Below are 19,213 nucleotides of genomic sequence, written 5' to 3'. Positions count from 1 at the left end.
GCCAAATCAGGGGACAGGACCACATCCCAGGAGCCAGAACCCAAAGAGGCTGCCCTTGAGGACAAAGTCCCAGGCATTTTGATGGGGGTGTATGGAGGCTGAGGATTGAGTTCAGGGGTGCTTTATCACTGAGCTACACCTACAGTCTTTTTTTTTTTTTTTTTTTTTTTTTTTTTTTTGAGGGGTTTCACTAAGTTGCTGAGGTGGACCTCAAACTTGGGATCTCTTGCCTCCATACTCAACGAAGTGATCATTTTCTTAAAATAGGGTGAGAGGGTCCTTGATACTAATGCAGCAGAGAAACTGCAGGCCATTTCCTTTTCCTTCAAAGGCTACACTATCCTACTCCAGATGCGCCAGCTCCCCCTGCCTTGGCAAAACCACAAGTGAACATCACTTCTGCATTCTCCTGCGTCCCACATTCTATTCACCAATCACGTGAACAGTCTGCACTACAGAACACACTATAGTTCACCTACCAATAAAATACCTATATGAAATATACTGGGATGAAACTTTTTTTCCTTTTCCCTCCATTTTCCGTCTTTCCCAGCAGCTGTCACCATGAAGGTCGGGCTGTGCAATTTTAGCAGATACAAGATAAACCCCAACATAGGAGATGCTACACCAGGACCAACACAATGATTTTCCTATTTCTTAATACAAAATGCAAGTCAGCAATCCTTTCCAAGAGGGATCCTTGGCAGATAGACTGACTGTCCTCTACAGAAGAAAGCACAGAGGGCCAGCTGGAAGAAATTCAAAAGAAGAAAACCTGACATGCAGTCAAATTCCAGAGGGCCATCACTGGTGCATCTCTTGCAGATATAATGGCCAACAGGAAAGAGAAATCAGAAGTTAAGGCTCAACAACACCAAGCTATCAAGGATGCCAAGAAAGCAAAAAGGCTACGCAGGCCATCTAAAACGATGGCAATGGCCACTGCTAAGACTCCCACAGAGGGAGTACCTAAGCAAATGACTGAAGCCTATCAAGGTTTCTGCTCTCTGAACTGGTAGAAAATACTAAATTGGCATATCAGATTTTAAAATAAAAATGTATCTACGTGGCTGGGGATATAGCTCAGTTGGTAGAGTGCTTGCCTTGCAAGCACAAGGCCCTGGATACCCCAGTACCGCCCCCCCAAAAAAAAAAAAAAAAAAAAAAAGATGTATCTACAACTCTAAAAATAAAAAAAATAAGAGAGAGAGAGAAAATATACTGGGCTGGGGATGGAGCTCAGTAGAAAAGCACTTGCCTCGCATGTGCAAGGCCTTGGGTTCCATCCTCAACTGTTCAAAAAAAAATTAAAAGTTAAGGGGTTGTGGCTCAGTGCCTAGCATGTGTGAGGCACTGGGTTCAATCTTCAGTACCACATAAAAACAAAGGTATTTTGTCAATCTACAACTACACACACACACACACACACACAAATACATGTAAAGTTAAATAAAGTCAACATTTTGATACTTGCCCTCTACAGTCAGTGAGGACCCACAGAAAAATGGGACCTCTCTCTGGGCCCTGCAACTCTGATGAATCACCCCATCTGTGGATCAGGGAGATTGAGGACACTAGAGAACAGGAAGTCAACCAGTGCACATTCTGCAAAGAGGAGGGTCACTGGAGAAGGAAATGTCCCTGATGCTTCCAAGAGAAGCCACATATGGTCAAACCAGACCTCAACCCATCCTGGCAAGTGGCACTACTTATAGAAGAAAGCTAAAGGAGCCAGGAGGCTTCACACATGTAAACTAACAGTGGGGAACTCTATCAGTGGTTCACTTTATGCTCTGAATGTAGTCCCTGTGGGTCTGCCACTGCAACTTAATGTTTAAAATGGACACGTGTTTCTTTCTCTTCCTCTCTCCCTGCTCCGCCCTAATCTCTCCGGACCCTAATCTGGGGTGGGGGGAAACAGGATTACCTTTCCTCCCCTTCCAGGAATGACCATCTCCCAAATTAACAAGTGAATTACAACTCCAGAGAACATGTGGAACGTGTAGCCTTTGAACCACCTTTTTAACCACAACCCCCCAACCCCCACCCCCGCCGGGTTCCTGCTAAATCACAGCCTTCAGACAGGAGTCCCCTGTGTTTCTCCTTTGCCAGCAAAGCAAAAAAACTTTTTCATTTATCTTAAACACACACACACACACACACACAGATATAGTTAGATGTTGAAGAAACATTTCTTGAATTGGGAAATATAAATTCTATATTTAACCTCTGAAGTAAGAGTGTTATTCTCCAAAAGTTATTCTCCAATTTGCAAATATGCAGAAGTTTATTTACTATAGCATTACTTAATATGAAGCTATAAAACAGGATGAGGATGAACTCTGTCAATTGATGAAGTAGTACATGGTGATTCCTAGAACATACTGTTAAGGGGAAAAGGTGCAAAGAATGCATGTGTATCTGTGCCTCTTCTTATGATGCACTGAAGAACAAGGTTTAACCATAACACAATTACCAGGATATGATCAGACAATCCAAACTGCAAGAAACCCTGTGAAACAACAGGACTGAACCCTTCCAGAGTACCAAGCTAAGAGGAATCTTTTCTAGACTAAAAAAGACATAATAGGCTGGACGTGTAGCTCAGTAGTACCTTGCTGGCCTAGCATGTGTGAGGCCCTGGACTAGATCCCCAGCACTTGCACGAAATAAATAAATAAATAAATAAAATAAATAAATAAATAAATAAATAAATAAATAAATAAATAAATAAATAAATAAATAAATGTGACAAGCAAGGCTAAACTAATTCTAAATTTTTAAAAAGCCATGAAGGATGACAATACTGAGACAGCTGGTAGAAGACAGATAGCATCATTGTAAAAACAAAATCTGCAGAGTGTAATCATTCCACCATGTTTATGTTAAGAGTATGTTCCATGGGCTGAGGTTGTTGCCTGGTGATGGAGTGGTGCCTGGCATGTGTGAGGCATTGGGTTTGATTCTCAGCACCACATACATAGTCTCTACCCAATTCGGTTTTAAAAAAAATTAGAAATATAAAATCAAGGGAAAGCTAAAACTTTAGTTTTCCTTCAAAAAAAAAAAAAAAACTCTGTTATTAGATACGATTTAATACCACTTGCAAATGCCATTTTTAGAGAAAAACTTCATTAACCATTTCAAGTACTTGAAGATAAAATGCTCAATTGTTGTTACAGCAAATTAAATTACCTCTAGACTATTAAGCTGCAAAAATATACCGCTTATTCCAAGTTTTTCACAATGCATGTAGCTGAGAAGACTTCGTTTACTCTTTAATTTCAATGCAGCCATATTTAGGTAAAATACTTCCCATATATTTGTTACCTCTTCGAGGTGTTTCTTGCCCATTTGGAAATCCACTTGGAACAATATCCTGATCTGCTCCCATTCTCTGATCTTGCTGCTGCTGCAACTGTCTTATCATTCCATCAAGGATGCTGGATTCTGGGCTTCGTTCGCCATTATCATTGGTTTGTAGACTTATAATTTGTTCAATTACCTCTCCATCACCTACAAATTCAATTATGAATCATAATATATATGAGTAGGAAAAAAGAGAACTTCAGTAGCCTACAATTAAAAATACATTAACAGGTTTGGGAATGTGGCACAGTGGTCAAGGGCTTGCCTAGAATTCTTTTGGGATCCAATCCCCAACACTGCAAAAGAAAAAAAGATGACCACATTAACTGTTTCAAAAAGAAAATAATTAGAAAAGATACACTACACATTCACAACTAATTCATTCAGAGAAAAGATCCAAAACAAACCCCTTCTTTGGAGTACTGAGTACTACAAAAACTTCAACACAGCCTCTGGGACCATAGTAGGACAGGAGGAGGAGGAGTATGGAGACTCACTTCTGCACAGCATTAAGCTGCGGCTACAGACTAATGCCTTCCAGTGTCAGACTCCCACTTGGCTGGGACCGCGAGCATGCTCCACTGTAGGAGGTTTACTGAAACCTCACTGATCACAGCAGGTATGCATGATATTCTAATGTGGGTGAAAACAGTGATTCTAACTTCTATACTGTCTTATGGAAAAGGCAGTGGGGGTATGACTTTCAAGGTCTTCAACAAGAGACAACTGTAGCTCTCCGAGCACCCCAGGAGTCCTCAGAGAACAGATATAGTTGAAGGAGGCAGTTACACATGCCTGTCCCACTCAACATAAATGACCATACCTCTTTACTATGTTTTCAGCAGAACCAGTACCCATAATTCTTCAAACATGAAATCAAAAATTTTTTTAAGTTTCTTTGCTTCTTTACATTTCAAACAGTCTTTTCAGAAATATTTAACAGGTTCATGATTAGAATTAATGAAAATAATTATTAGATGGCTGTGAGTTTACAAAAATGGTTTAGAAATATGTCTGGATATTAATATTGTCATGCAAAAATCCCTTATAAATCTTCCTATCACAGATGCATCTTTTTCTGAAACATGAGCTCAATATACACAAAACCTCCCCCCTTTTCCCACCCATCTAAAATGTAATATTAAAAGTAATGAAAAGATTAAATTTGCCACCACAGTAACAGATCCAGAAACTGAAAAATCTCACATAGCATTAAAGAGCAGATAATACACACTACTACCCAAGCTTTTATTTATATATTTTTATTTACATGTATAGAAATATGCTGGAGTTGTGGCTCAGTGGTAGAGTGCTTGCCTAGCATGTGTGAGGGACTGGGTTCAATTCTCAGCACCACATATAAATAAAGGCATTGTGCCCACCTACAACTAAAAAAAATACATATATATGTATATACACGCATGCACACGCATATACATACACTCATGTCTGACACATCTTTTACTATGGAAACTAATGAAGAACTTTACAGGAGCTACATATCAGCTCAGATTTTACTTTGCCTTTAAAAGAAAAAAAAAAATCACTAAATTTTTTGATCACTCTCAAAACAAAATTATAATTAGAACAACGTGAAATCAAGGGAAAAATAGTAACAAGAAGATTTTTAATTTTGCCCAACCCCCCTCCCCCAAAAAAGTTTCTTAGGTCTATAAAATTTCTCTTTGGTAGCACTTACACTTAAATATTGACCTTCTCAAGAATCACAATAAATGTTTCCACCTGACGTGGTACGATCAGTACTGAAGTAACAAGGGAGGGTGGTTTTGAGCATGAAGACTGAAGTGCTTCAGGAACTGACCCTTCACCATAAACAACAGTAAATTGGGGAACAATATTAATAAAACATGGGCTTTTAGACCCTGGACAATAGGCAGCATGGGACTGTGATCCCCAAGAGAACAAAAACCTGATTGCTCCAGGTTTCTTCGAGAAAGTAGTTTCCATGTGCAGAACAAATCAGAGAACCCGAACAGTATCGAGTTCTCAAGCTAAGGAGACAAAAGGGTCGTGCTGGAGGAAGAAAGGAAATGCTAAAACATGCAAGGCTGAACCCTAGAGAAGTGAGGCACACAAAAAGCTCCAGAGACCTGCAGTGAAGTTCGATCAATTCTTTAAATACTGACATGTGTGCATGGACTCAAACTCCACTGTGAGGGAGGCATGTGAAAAACCACTGTGTTCCCAAATTCCCACAGCTCTCACAGGGCTGGAATGGCTGAAGTTTCCACCAGCCAGAAGAGTCTTCATAATCCACAGCACAACTCCTTCATGCGTATTTCTGATTTTTAGCACCCAGAATATTAAAAAGACTCAAGTGCAAGCCAACGAAGAAGATAATAACTGCTAGGAATTTGGTGCCTTGACCATGATTTGTACTATGGTGCCAGAATTTGTATCACCTGTGCTTCTCCACTACCTGTGCAAATGCCAGCACTGTAAAAAAGGTAAATAATCTCCCAGTACTTTAATATTATGAAGACAACTGTAGGCACAGTGGGCATGCCTGTAATCCCAGAGACTTTGCGGGCTGAGGCAGGAAGATCCCAAATTCAGGGTCAGCCTGGACAACTTAGCAAGACCCTGTCACAAAATAAAAATTAAAAAGGGACCGGGTGTAAGGTAAGGTTGTACACACATGTAATCCCAGTAACTCGGGGTGCTGAAGCAGAAGGGTCACAAGTTCAAGGCCAGTCTGGGAAATTTAGCAAGCACCTGTATCAAAATAAAAAATAAAAAGGACTGGGCATGTAGTTTAGTGGTAGATATTCACTTCCCAGTACCAAAAAAATAAAGCAAAAAGGGTTGGGGATATAGCTTAATGGTAGAGCTCTCTCATGTTCAATTCCTCTGAAATATGTGACTTCTTCTGTTAGTTTTGACTAACTGAAAGAAATAAGGAAAATCCACATAATAGCTACTTCAATCCTCATTAATAGCCCCAAACTGGAATCAAGCTAAATGTCCTTGACTATTGGTGAATGGATAAACAAATGATGGTATACGCACACTTCCCCAAAGTACTCTCTCTCAATAAACAAGAACTACAGATACATGCGAGAACATGAATGAACTGGCACCAAGCCAAGTGAAAAGAAGCCAGGCACAAGATTCTACATATTTTATGATTCCTTTTACAATAGCTTCCCCCCATCTACAGGACATACATTCCAAGATCCCCACAGTGGATGTCTGAAAGCATGGACAGCACTGAACTCCATATAAACTATGTCTATTTCCTGAACTGTACACAGACAAATTTAATTCCTTTTCCATCTTAACCTAAAGTACTGTACGCTTAACCTAAATCATATTGCACACTGTGGTTATTAACATGCAGTTTGATATTCAAAGGGAAAACAAGCACAAATTCATTTTCCCTTCAAAATAATTTTACAGACAGAATATTCTTACCATAGCTCTCTGCATCTCGATATTCATTTTTTCCTTATTATACTCAGAACTTTCTCCTTTTCACTCCAAGAAAACACATTACAGCTTCTTTTCAAAATATCTCAACTGCCAGCATCACACTCTGCACTTTGGGCCCATTTTAAATAAAGTAGGGTTTAACTGAACGTAACCACTGTAATATTGGGACAGCTGGTCTGACAATCAAGAGAGCTAGTACTAAGGGGCAGGCAGCTTATACAACACAGTCAAAGGGATAATTTGTATCCTGGGGAGGACAGCAAAAGATTCACCACACTACTCATAATGGCATGCAATTTAAAGTTTATGTATCTTTTATTTCTGGAATTTGCCATTAAATATTTTTCAATCACAGGTGGCACATAATTGAGACATGGAATGTGAAATCACAGATATGACTACTATGTATAAAATTTCCTTAAAAGACAAAGTTAATAATCCCAGCAGTTCAGGAGACTGAGGCAGGAGGACTGCAAGTTCAAATCCAGCCTCAGCAACTCAGCACGGTACTTTGCAACTCAGCAAGACCCTGTCTCTAAATAAAAAATTTAAAAAGGACTGGGGATGTGGCCCCCTGGTTTCAATCCCCAGTATTCCACCTCCAGCCCCGAAAAAAAAAAAAAAAAAGACAAAGTTAAAGTGACAGAAAACAGTGGTTATAAGGGACTAGAAAAAGGGAAAAACTGTCTCTAAATGGACCCAAAGAACTTTGGGTCATAACAACAGGTAACAGGCAAAATCATCAAAGGATCCTAAAGCTTGGGTGAAGTTTGGCAAGAAGAGGGTCTTTGTATATCATCTCCCCTATTAACTACAAAGAGAAAAATGGCAACTTTTGAGAAACTTGCTAAGCCACACCATAAGAGGTTAAAGGCTACATTACCAATTACTGGGAAAACCAATCATAATCAGCCTGCCATGTGATGCTGCTCCAGGAAGACAGCATCCATGTAGTGCTGTCAAAAGGGCACAACCCACACCAAGTGGCAAGCCCAGACTGAGGCATTCAGAATCCCCAGCCTATGCGCTTCAAATATATCAGTACCGTCCAAGTCAAGAGCTAAGACTGGGACTGGGGTTGTGGCTCAGTGGCAGAGCACTTGCCTAGCACATGTGAGGCAGTGGGTTCAATCAACAGCACCACATAATAAATAAATAAATAAATAAAATAAAGGTACTGAGTTCATCTTAAAAAAAAAAAAAAAAAAAAAAAAGAGCTAAAGCCAACTCCAGATTAAAGGACATTGAGAAAATATGACGATTTCATGCGCAGTCCCAAAGTGAAACCAGGGAAAAACAAAAGAAGCTCCAACAGGCATTATTAGAGTAGCCAGCAGATTTAATCACAGACTATCAATTTGCTAACAACTTTGAGTGTGACATGTCCTGATTTTGATAGTTGTCTATGGTTACATAGGAGACTATCACCCTAGAATACATATTAAAATATTTGAGGGTAAATGGGCATGAAATATCCAGAACTCAAGATTCAAGCAGTTCAAAGTAATATATATACAAAGTCAAAATACACAAAATTTTACAAACTATATAAATGACTACTAAACTTAAAGGTATGGAAGTTCATTATTCTTTAAATTTTTCAAATAAAAACTTTTCAAGAGGAAGGGAAAAAAAAAAAAAAAAAAAAAGACTGTACTTACTTGTGGCCACATAGCCTAGTTGTGGAACCAAATGTTCATCTGCAGAATTTTCTCGACCTGGTACTAATCTCTGATACTTCGTTGGATGAGGATTTCCATCTACATCTACCAAGAATGGTGGAGGCATAAGATGAGGAGCCTGCTGAGTTTGCTCATCTAAGACGTAATTATTAGAATCTCTAATCAGTGGTCGGTAGTCAGTATGAAAGAACATCTGATCAGGAATCTAGAAAAGTGAAGTTCACAGGATGACATTTTCAAGTATATGTATGCTAAAGAAAACAAATATTCAACAGTTAATTAAAAGCACAAGGATCAAATAAATACAGCTAAATTATTTCTAGTCTTGTATAACTTTCTATATGCTACAAGAAAGCATTAAAAATGACCTTTTCATATGGTTTGCTGCATCCAAAACCAAATATCAGTAGATGCCCATGAGAATCTGTACAGGCAAAATGCTGTCCGTCCTGTGAAAACTTGCAGTCAAACACAGCTCCATGTCCTTGGCCTTCGATCTAGAAAACCCAGAGGTGGGAAAGTTAAGACCAATTCTATACCAACACTTTTGTTATATAAACTTATTTAATGTGAATAACCTGCTACAATATATCCCTTCTGGAATTCCACCCCACACCACGCCAAGCCTGAGGTGGAGACTGAACTCAGGCCTTGCCACATGCTGGACAAGCACACTACCACTAAGCTACAATCCCCAGTATCCTGGAAAGATAAATGTATAGTATTTTGTATTAAACACATACATCAATTTATATATTATTAGATTCATTTTAGACAACACTAACCTAGGAAAAAAAATTCAAAATTTTCTAAGCATTAGTTCTCCAAATGATCAAATGAGCATTTGAACTAATCCAGACTTCTACCAGTGAATGAAAATTTAATAAACTTTTAGTAAAATATACAATAAAAGCAAATAACCTGTTAGGTAAATGATTACAGATTAACAAAGTTTCACATTTGTGAACCAAAATCAACACTTTTCTGGAATTTAAGGAGAACTTAACCTCTACTCACTACTAAGATGACAACCATGCAAAACTGGGCAATGCTACGAAGTCTCAAGTCGTATGTTAAAATGCCTGTAGTTCCTACTTGAAACTAGGAGACGTCAGGAAAGATGCTTGAAGTGTATCATAAACATTAACAAACAGCTTTACTTTTTTTTTTTTTGACATGGGATCTCACTAAATTGTAGAGGCTGGCCTTGAATTTGTGATCCTCCTACCACAGCATCTATAGAGTTGCTGGGATTACAGACATGCCCAGTTAAATAGATCACTTTTAAACTTCCATTCCGTCGTAAATCATATTTAGTTTAGCCTCAATTAAGACCTTTTTACACAGTAAGTCACTCAATTTATCCTAATAATCATGTACAAAGATATTCAAAGTATTGTGTTATATATTTTAGAAACCACTTAAGTCCTCAACAAAAGAATAATAACCACGTAAGCTACTTTCTTCTAAGACTGAATTTATACTCAAAAACATTTAAGGCTTTCAAATAAGGTTTTCACATAAAATGAATTTTAAAAGTTCTTTTAGGAAATATGTACAAGAATACCAAAATACAGACAAAATGATAGAAGATAGAGACAAATGACACCATTTGAAAAAGCTCAATGAATGTGAACATTTGTATATGAAATCTGATGAGAAACGGGCTTGTGGAGTCTCAAAAAAGCTCCATTAAGCAGAGTACAGCTGTAAACCCAGCTACTCTGGAGGCTGAGACAGGAAGATCACAAGCTCAAGGCCAGACTGGGCAACTTATCACGACCCTGAATCACAGTGAAAAATTAAGAGGGCTGGGAATAAAGCTCACAATTGTAGAGCACTTGCCTAGCATATGTGACACCTGGTATCAATCTGCAGCACTAGGAGGAAAACAGAAGCAAAAAAAAAAAAAAAGCTACATTAGTTTTCTTTTTGCAGTGCTGAGGATTGAACCCTCAAGCACTCTACCAACTGAGCTATATCCCCAGCCCACTACATTAGTTTTACAGTTATAAAAAGGAAAAAGTTATTTTATAGTGGAAAAGACAGAAGCTACTTTAACCTCCTATTTAAAATTGTCACCATCAATAGTGGGACAAGTAAATATCATGTAACTCTGAGGGATGCAGAGGGTACAATATCACTGTTCAATTGCATCGAAAAAATGTGTTTAACATGGGCTGGGGATTTAGCTCAGTTGGTAGAGTGCTTGCCTTGCAAACACGAAGCCCTGGGTTCAATCCTCAGTATCACAAAAAAAAAAAAAAAGAAAGAAAAAGAAAAAATGTGTAACATGAAGACATTACCAGTCAAACTGAAAGATGTTCTATAACATAACTTGTATATACTCATAAAACACTTAAGGGCAAGGAGGAGAAAATAAAAATACTGGAGGGCTATTAATGATTAAAGAAAACCAGAGATATAAAACCACTTAAGGCAATACATGATCTTGAGTTGGATCCTGGTCTAAGAAAGAAAACATAGCTTGTTTAATGACACTGCTGGGCCAACTGACAAAACTATAGATCTGGATTATATAATGCTATTTTAGCAATGTTATATTTACTAATTAATAACTTGTAGAAATTCTAAAGTATCCTAAAGAATTCTCATTTGATTCTAGAATATATATGCAAAAAGAAAAAAGATGAAAAAATCTAATGATGCTTGAACAACTGAAACATCTAGGGGGCATTCTGAATATTATTCAGTTACTGAAGATTATTTTACTGGCAGTTATTTATAATTTTATATGTAATTCTATTATCATATATTTCAATATTTTAACTACTGAAAAAGTTGTTTGTATAATGACCATGAATTTGTCAATTTAGACATACTGACACACATTCATACACAAAAAGCTTAACAGATATGTTTTGAAAATTCTTCCCTTGTACACAACAATTATAAAGAGAATTTTATGTGTCTATTCATATACAGCTGTCAGATACTTACCGGTTTTACATACTCTGATTTACAGAAAAATAAACCACCAAAATGCTAAAATCTATTTCTGGCTAACTCTCATAATGCAAATACTCTAAACAAACAGAAGCATGCATAAAGGTATACCTCACTTCACTTACCATATTAAAATAATGCTTCATCTTGGTTCCTTTTGTAATATCCCATATAAATATGCTGCCATCATGTCCTGCAGATAACATGATTCTGGAATCAAAGGGGTGTGTCTCCAAGACAAATACTTCATCAGCATGTCCCTTTATTCAACAAAATCGTAACATTAATGAAGGTTTACAAGTTATAAACTGCAAAAAATTTTTAAAATACATCCTGTCATACTATATATGGGATTTTAAAACTGTATTAAGGATAATAATTTATATATTCTTACGCATAAAAAAGTTCCCAATCATTTGACAAATAGAACTTATTCAGTATAATACTTTTAGAGTTTAAAAAATAAGACTTGAAGTATTTTGATTTGTCATATTAGTAAAAACCACCTACCAGCAAATTATGAAGCAGCTGTCCAGTATAAGAATCCCAGACTTTGAGGACATGATCATTCACAGCTGTGACAACAATGCTATCGTTCTGATTCCAAGCTATCATTGTCACCTTGGGTTTCATAAACCTTTCCTCTTCTGAAGATAAGTCTCTAACAAAAAAATATACAATGTGTAAGCCTATTTTGGTGGCGGACTATACTATTTACACAATCCTTCATCAATACAGTAACTAAACAAATGCACAGCTACAAGCCTGTAATTCCAGCTACTAGAGAGGCTGAGGCAGAAAGATCCTAACTTCAAGGCCAGCCTGGGCAAAATTAGCAAAACTGTCGCTCAAAATAAAAAATATAAAGGGCTGGGATATAGATGTGATAAAACACCCTTGGGTTCAATCCCCCACACAGTATCAAAAAAACAAACAAATGCAGTAACTAAATGTTACTATTTTGTCAGTCCTAAAGAAGTATTGTCCTATCTAACCCACAATGTCTAGAAACAGACTGGGGCAAAACCTGAGGGGTAAAGAGTAATTCAGAGGCGGTTCAGAGTGAATAAAGGCAGATGGTCGGACACCACTGCTATATCCAAGGCAAAGTCCCTTTTCCCTGGCTTTTTCCATTATTTCCTTCTCTTAACCCCCAACCCTATGGTTCATTCTTGCTTTCAACTGCTTCTCCAGAGAAACAAGTTTACGAAGAAGAAAATCTGCCTTCACATCCCTAATTTCTAGCCTCTATCAAAGGCAGACACTCCCAAACGCTCCGACTGTGAATGAGACTGCACTCTTTCCATCTCCCTATTGTATGTGGCCCTTGGTAAGAGTGGCCTTGAATACACATTCACGTTTTGCTGTCTTTGTTAAACTGATGTACGAAGTCTGTAAACTAGAGTCAGAAACAGGAGGGAGGAGAAAGGCCTAATCGGTTCTGAAGTCATTAACATTCTAAAAATCATAATGACCTAACCTTTCAATTAAGAGACAGCTGTAAGATCAAGGAGTAAGTGCTACATCACCGCCACCTACGTAAGCATAATGGAACAGAGAAAAGAGTAAGTCTCAGCAGATCAGACAGGGGAAGGAATAACATTAGAGGCCAAACAAAATGAGGCTAAGACTCTTGGCATTAAACTCAAAGTTTTCCCAATTAACTATCATGAATTTACTAACAAACAAGTTCCATTTCACCACGTTGATTAGCCAAGATCAGAACACTAAAATAATTACCCAGTTAATTCTTACGGAAGATTCTGCTCTTCAAGATGTGAAAGTAGGAGAACTTTATATGAGGAAAGTATATTGTCATCATGAAGGGATTTACAAGAAAAGTTCACTCCATAAATGGAGTCTGACAGCAAGCAAATTAAGCAGTTTTCATCCTCATTAATATAGTTTTATTCAAGTTTAACATTTATGCTCTTATTCTGCCTAATAAAATAACTGCTCAGGAGTTACTATAATTTCAAATTATCTTCACTCCCACTTTCCTTCATTATTTATGTTAACCAAGGACTGAATGTATTTACTTTCACACTGTTTTCAAATATCAAGATGAAATATTTAACATGAAAGTAAAATTTTTTAAACTAATGGGCAAGAGTTATGTAGTTTCACTACATAGTCTTTCCACACTCCACAACAATATTAAGATCAAATTTATTTTGAACACGAAACACAAATCTTTGGACTACGTAAGTCAATTTCTACTATTGAAAATAAAGCAAGACATGATGCCTCCCTGCCACCCGCCAGAACCAGGGACTGGACTCAGGGGCATACTACCACTAAGCTACACCCCCAGCCCTTTTTGTTTTTATTTTGAAACTGGGGTCTCACTGAGTTACCAAGGCTGGCCTCGAACTTGTGATCCTTCTGCTTTAGACTCCTCAGTCTCTATGCACCACTGCCTAACTAAACATGATTTTCTAAAAGATAAATGTGGGACACAAGTTTCCACATTTTGTAGTGATAGTATAAGAAAAATTGTAAAGATAAGCTTTAGAAATGACTTAAAAACAATATTTATGACTAGACTTCTATTGCTAACAGTGTACCTACAATAATAATGGTATTTAGAAAAGACAAAAGAACATACAAATACACACTGCAGGTCAGGCAGGGTAACAGAAACTTTTGCGGTAGCACTTCAGTTTCCCAATAATACTTCAAAAGATGAGGCCTCCCTTCCCAGATAATGAAAGAGGTTTCAAAACATTAAATGACTTTGCCAAAACAGTTATAAGGGGTATTTGAGTCAAGGTCTGACTACAAAATATGTATCACACTTCACCATCCATATTGCCTCCTCCAAATATACACAAAAACACTTTAGAATATGCAATATCCATCTTGAAAAGTGCTACTTATCTCAAAGTTGCTCAAACCATGTCTGAAACTTGGGTGGGGGCGAGGACCAATGAACGTGCCTTCAGAACCATTTTACTGGTCCGCTTGTTGCATGCCCCACTGGAACTCAGCTTTTTTTTATTTTAACAATCAAGTATATTTGTTTTCATAAGTCTCAAGCATAGCTCCAAATTAGCTTTTTAAAATTCGTATACAAAATTATATTTTCCACACATGACATACCCTGAGTTAATTTTGTAATTTTTCTGTAAAATAGTAGGAGGTGTTAATTGAAATGTAAAACCTAAGGTGGTCAATGCAATAATAAACCACATGTTCCTTATGTTAATCTGGACATATGGGATTTAAGTGTTTATCAGATACGCTATTCACTTAAGTCTATAGTTCTTCATGAGTGGTTAAAATCTCAACAAAATAACCAATATATGGGCGAAGAAGAGGAAAAGGAGAAAGGGCGAGAGACTTTCTCTCGCCATCCATGACACACCTTATGATAAAATACTTACCCTGAGATTCTGGTAGCCATATCCAGTAAAATACTTCTCCACTCTAACTGCTCGAATCTCCAAATTCGTGCTGTTCCATCTCTGCTACCACTTAGGAACCTTAAAATATTCAGAAAAAGAACTTCTACACACATACTTGCTACAACTAAATCACCAAACAAAGAAAACTTCAATGTAGCTGCCCTAACAAAAGGTCAATGTACAAGTGTCAATTCAAAAAACAGGTTATTTAGGGCATATCTGGGTGAGAAAAAAGAATTCGATTTGCTAAGAGTTGCCTGGCCCTAGGAAACAAAACATTAAAAACTCAACTAATAGCTTTTCCAACAGACTGAGGTTTGATAATGTAATAGTAGTAGCTGGACAAAGGAGAAAAATAAAGGCAAGGGAAAACTGTCAGGAAGAACTCCAGTTTAAGCATGTTGATATTAAGCTCTAACTCATGCCGGACACTGTAAAAAGAATATATTAACAAATGAAAGTGCAGAGACTACAATTTAGGAAAAGCACCTGGCACATAGCAGATAGTAAGGATATAATTTAGGTAATAATTTAAATTTAAAAAATTAAAACAGGCTGGGGATACAGCTCCGTTGGTAGAGAGCTTGCCTAGCATGCACAAGGCCCTGAGTTCAATCTCCAGCACTACCCAAAAAAAATTAAAATAATTTCAATGCAAATGCAGTGACTAATAAGAAAAAAAACTTTATACTACTCAAACAAGGAATTTCATCATCACTGAATGTCTTTTTTCACCCCAGCACATCAGACATCTAGCCAAAGAACTATTCTTGGTCACAGAAAGCAATGAACACAATTCTAAAATCTTAATGTTGTGTGTTTTCTGTAAACACAAACACTTTTAATTCAGTTAATACAGTCACTGTAGATGAGTATCTGTAAAATATAAAGTGATAGTACTACGGTTAATAATGTATTACCTCAAAATTGCTGAGATTTTAAATCTAATCACCAGGAAAAAAAGAAAGTATATAAGGTAGCTGGTGCTTATTAGCTTGAGTTAATCACTCAAGGATGCAAACACCAAAACATGATATTGTACCCCATAAATATGAACAATTATGTCAATTAAAATTAAACTTAAAATGATAATATAAAAGGGAAAGTATGAAGAGGGCTGGGGAGATAGCTCAGTTGGTAGACTGCCTGCCTCGCAAGCACAAGGCCCTGGGTTCAATTCCCAGCACCACAAAAAAAAAAAAAAAAAAAAAAAAAAAAGGGAAAGTATGAAGTTATGTATCTCTATACTATTAGGTAGCACACCGTATTTGCCTAAAACTCACACAAATATAAACACACTTACCGATCACCATTGTTACAAAATTGGATACTATCTACTTTATCCTAAAGGGGGAAAAAAACAAATACACAAATTATTATCCACGCAGTCTGCTAATTAAGAAGTTTCAGTGCCAGAAGCACATGTGGTTTAACAATCAAGAGCTCTGCACTTGTGTTGCTTAGTCCAGTCATTCAAAATTATTACACTTTTATATGCAAAGACTAAAGAGGATCCTAACAGGAGTACTAAGACACAGTTCACATTTCCAAGAGAGGCACATCCAGCAGAAAGACAGCCCTGTATACAAAACTACTTATGTGGGTGGGCATGGTGGTGCATTGTCCATAACCCAGTAACTCAGGAGGCTAAGGCAGAAGGATTTAAAGTTCAAAGCCAGCCTCAGTAATTTAGTGAAGCCCTAAGCAACTTAGTGAGACTGTCTCAAAATAAAATATTTTTTAAAAGGGCTAGAGATAAAGCTCAGTAGTTAAGGGATCCTGAGTTCCAAAAAAAAAAAAAAAAGACTTATGTGGAAATGAAAAGGTATGTACGGAAAGTGATCACAATTTTAAGACTTCAAAACAGTTGAAAACAAGGCATTTTCACTTAAGGCAAAGAAAAACAACTTTTATTTTAAAGTGATAAAAATCTATCTTTATGTGTCAGGGCTATAAACACTTGCCTAGCATGTGTGAGGGACTGGGTTTGATCCTTAGTGCCACAAAAAAATAAATAAAATAAAGGCATGCTGTCCATTTACAACTATAAAAATAATAATAAATCTTTGATAAATAACCTCTGGATGTTAATTGCCCTCCCTAAACTTCCTTTAGAAGAAAAAATGACCTTACCCCTGTCCAGAAAACTGAATTATCTATCTTACTATTTAATCACAACTTCACGAACTTGACAGGACAAGCGAGTCACTCTAAAACTAGCCCATCCAGACCAACTGTCATAAACTAGATTTTAGACTAAAGCCAAAATAACTACTGTAAAATATTAGCCCTCTCAAGGAGCTAAAATGAGTTGCAAATGAAATTTCTTCTGTTTAAATGCAATCCTTATGTGTTAAAGATTAGAACAGAATTCACAAAAATCATCTTATACCTGAACATTTTCTTCTTTACAAAGATACACCCTAAGGGATATAGTTCAGTGGAAGAGCAGTTGCATGTGTTAAGGTGCTAGGTTTGATACCTAGCACTACAATATATAAATTAAACAAAAATCTCTAAATTTTAATATTTTCACTGTTCAGTATAATTTAGCAAAATCTTCATAGGCATATCACATCAATGACTTATCTCAAATGCAGCTATGATTTCATATTTTAAAATCCAACATAACCTAATCAAAACTCTTTAAAATATTTGGGCACAGTGACACCTGCCTGTAATCCCAGCTATTCAGGAGTTGAGGCATGAGGATCCCAATTTCAAGGTCAAATTGAACTCTTTAGTAAAACCATATCTCAAATTTAAGAAACAGGGCTGAAGATGCAGCTCGGAGGCAGAGTACCTGCATAGCATGCACAAGCCCCACGGTTCAATCCCAGCTCCCAGGAAGAAAAAATGCTTTAAAATAAAATTCATTCATTAAACAGGGAAAAAAGCTAAAATAAAAGTAGAACAGTAACAATTTCCCTTATCAATAATAGGAATATTAATTATTCTACATAATTTTAAAAGATGAATGCTTACAGTGTGGCTTTCAAGTTCTGCGATTTTTTCAGGTGCTTCGAAACCCAAAAAGTACATTCTGATTACATGATCAGTACTACCTGTAGCTAAAAACATGCCACCTGAAATAAAAATGTAAAGGTTTAAACATCCAGTTTATAAGAAAATCTGAATAAATCTAATTTCTACATTAAAATTAGAAAAAGCAAGATCTCTTATTCCAAAACTAAAGTTATCTCTCTACATCTATTTTCTAACTCATTGCATAAATTTATGACTCTTATTTGCAACTTTCACATACAAAATGAACCCAGTCTGGAAATGTCCAGTGTCCCTCTGTCCTGGATGTGGAGGCGAGGCCAGGGCCACGTCATCACCAGTGCTCTACACTACTGGACAGGAGGGGCTGCTTTCCAAATCGTCATACACCTCAACCTAGCCAGGGAATGTAAAAGTTTCCTTCTTGACATTTTTGAAATTTTCGCACTTTTGGGAGGAAAGTCTTTGACCTATTCTAAAAAAAAAAAAAAAAAAACCTCACAAAAATTCATAGTATAAGAGAAAAGTGAATAATTTCACCAAGATAAAGTGTGGAAATCAAATTTAAGCTAACAAAAACATACAGTAAAACCATTAAAAGAAAATCACAAATTCTGGTTTATCACATACAGAGCACATAACACAGGAACAGATCACATGAACACCTTAGCCCTCCTCCGTTCTCTGTCACTGGCCCTCATTACTGTTAGCAATTAGAGAAATGCTGAATCAGACAGTGGGACACACCAAAAACAAGGGTGATTGAATGAACATCACCAATTAAACCTAATGAAAGGACATCAGATGTCATTTACCACCTATCTGAATAAAGATTCTTAGCAGTAATGCAGAGATTTAATAAATGCTCAAGTAAAACTAAAAAAAAGATTACCGAACAAGTTACCTTACCAACACTAAAAGAAGAACAAAGCATTTGAACGCCTGGCCGAGGCTTTTCAGTGAACTTCAAGGGGCGTGGACTTAAAAAGAATAAAATGTTGCTTTAAAATACGTTAGTTCAACACATTAACACATCTGAAATATTAGCTTCAATCTGGCACATCTAAGTATCACAATCTTATCTCTACAGTACCTTTACATAGGCCAAATATTTTTTACGTGGGGTGACTAGAACTCAGAGTGAATCCATTATCAACACCACAAAGAAGTATATAGAAGCACCATATTATAGCACTGGACAACAGAAATGGAACACAAGCCACCCTTTTTCTATGTAACCACACTTTAAGAAAATAAAAAGCTAAGCACAATGGCACAGGCTTATAATCCCAGCAACTCTTAAGGCTCAGGTACGATTACTGTTTGAACATG

General features: G+C 36.9%; 1 protein-coding gene across 1 annotated transcript in view; it reads right to left on the bottom strand.

The window, feature by feature from the left end:
* BRWD1 (bromodomain and WD repeat domain containing 1) overlaps positions 1-19,213 on the bottom strand; it is a 113,743-nt gene that overhangs the window by 67,637 nt on the left and 26,893 nt on the right. The window contains 9 exon segments of the mRNA XM_079155832.1: positions 3,331-3,516; positions 8,484-8,709; positions 8,873-9,001; positions 11,597-11,731; positions 11,982-12,132; positions 14,858-14,956; positions 16,182-16,222; positions 17,864-17,964; positions 18,791-18,861. Coding sequence (XP_079011958.1) covers positions 3,331-3,516; positions 8,484-8,709; positions 8,873-9,001; positions 11,597-11,731; positions 11,982-12,132; positions 14,858-14,956; positions 16,182-16,222; positions 17,864-17,964; positions 18,791-18,861 — 1,139 coding nt within the window.

Source organism: Sciurus vulgaris (assembly GCF_902686455.1).
Source record: "Sciurus vulgaris genome assembly, chromosome: 10".
NCBI lineage: Eukaryota > Metazoa > Chordata > Mammalia > Rodentia > Sciuridae > Sciurus > Sciurus vulgaris.
The sequence above is the reverse complement of the archived record's forward strand: the minus strand, read 5'-3'. Positions and strand labels throughout refer to the sequence as shown.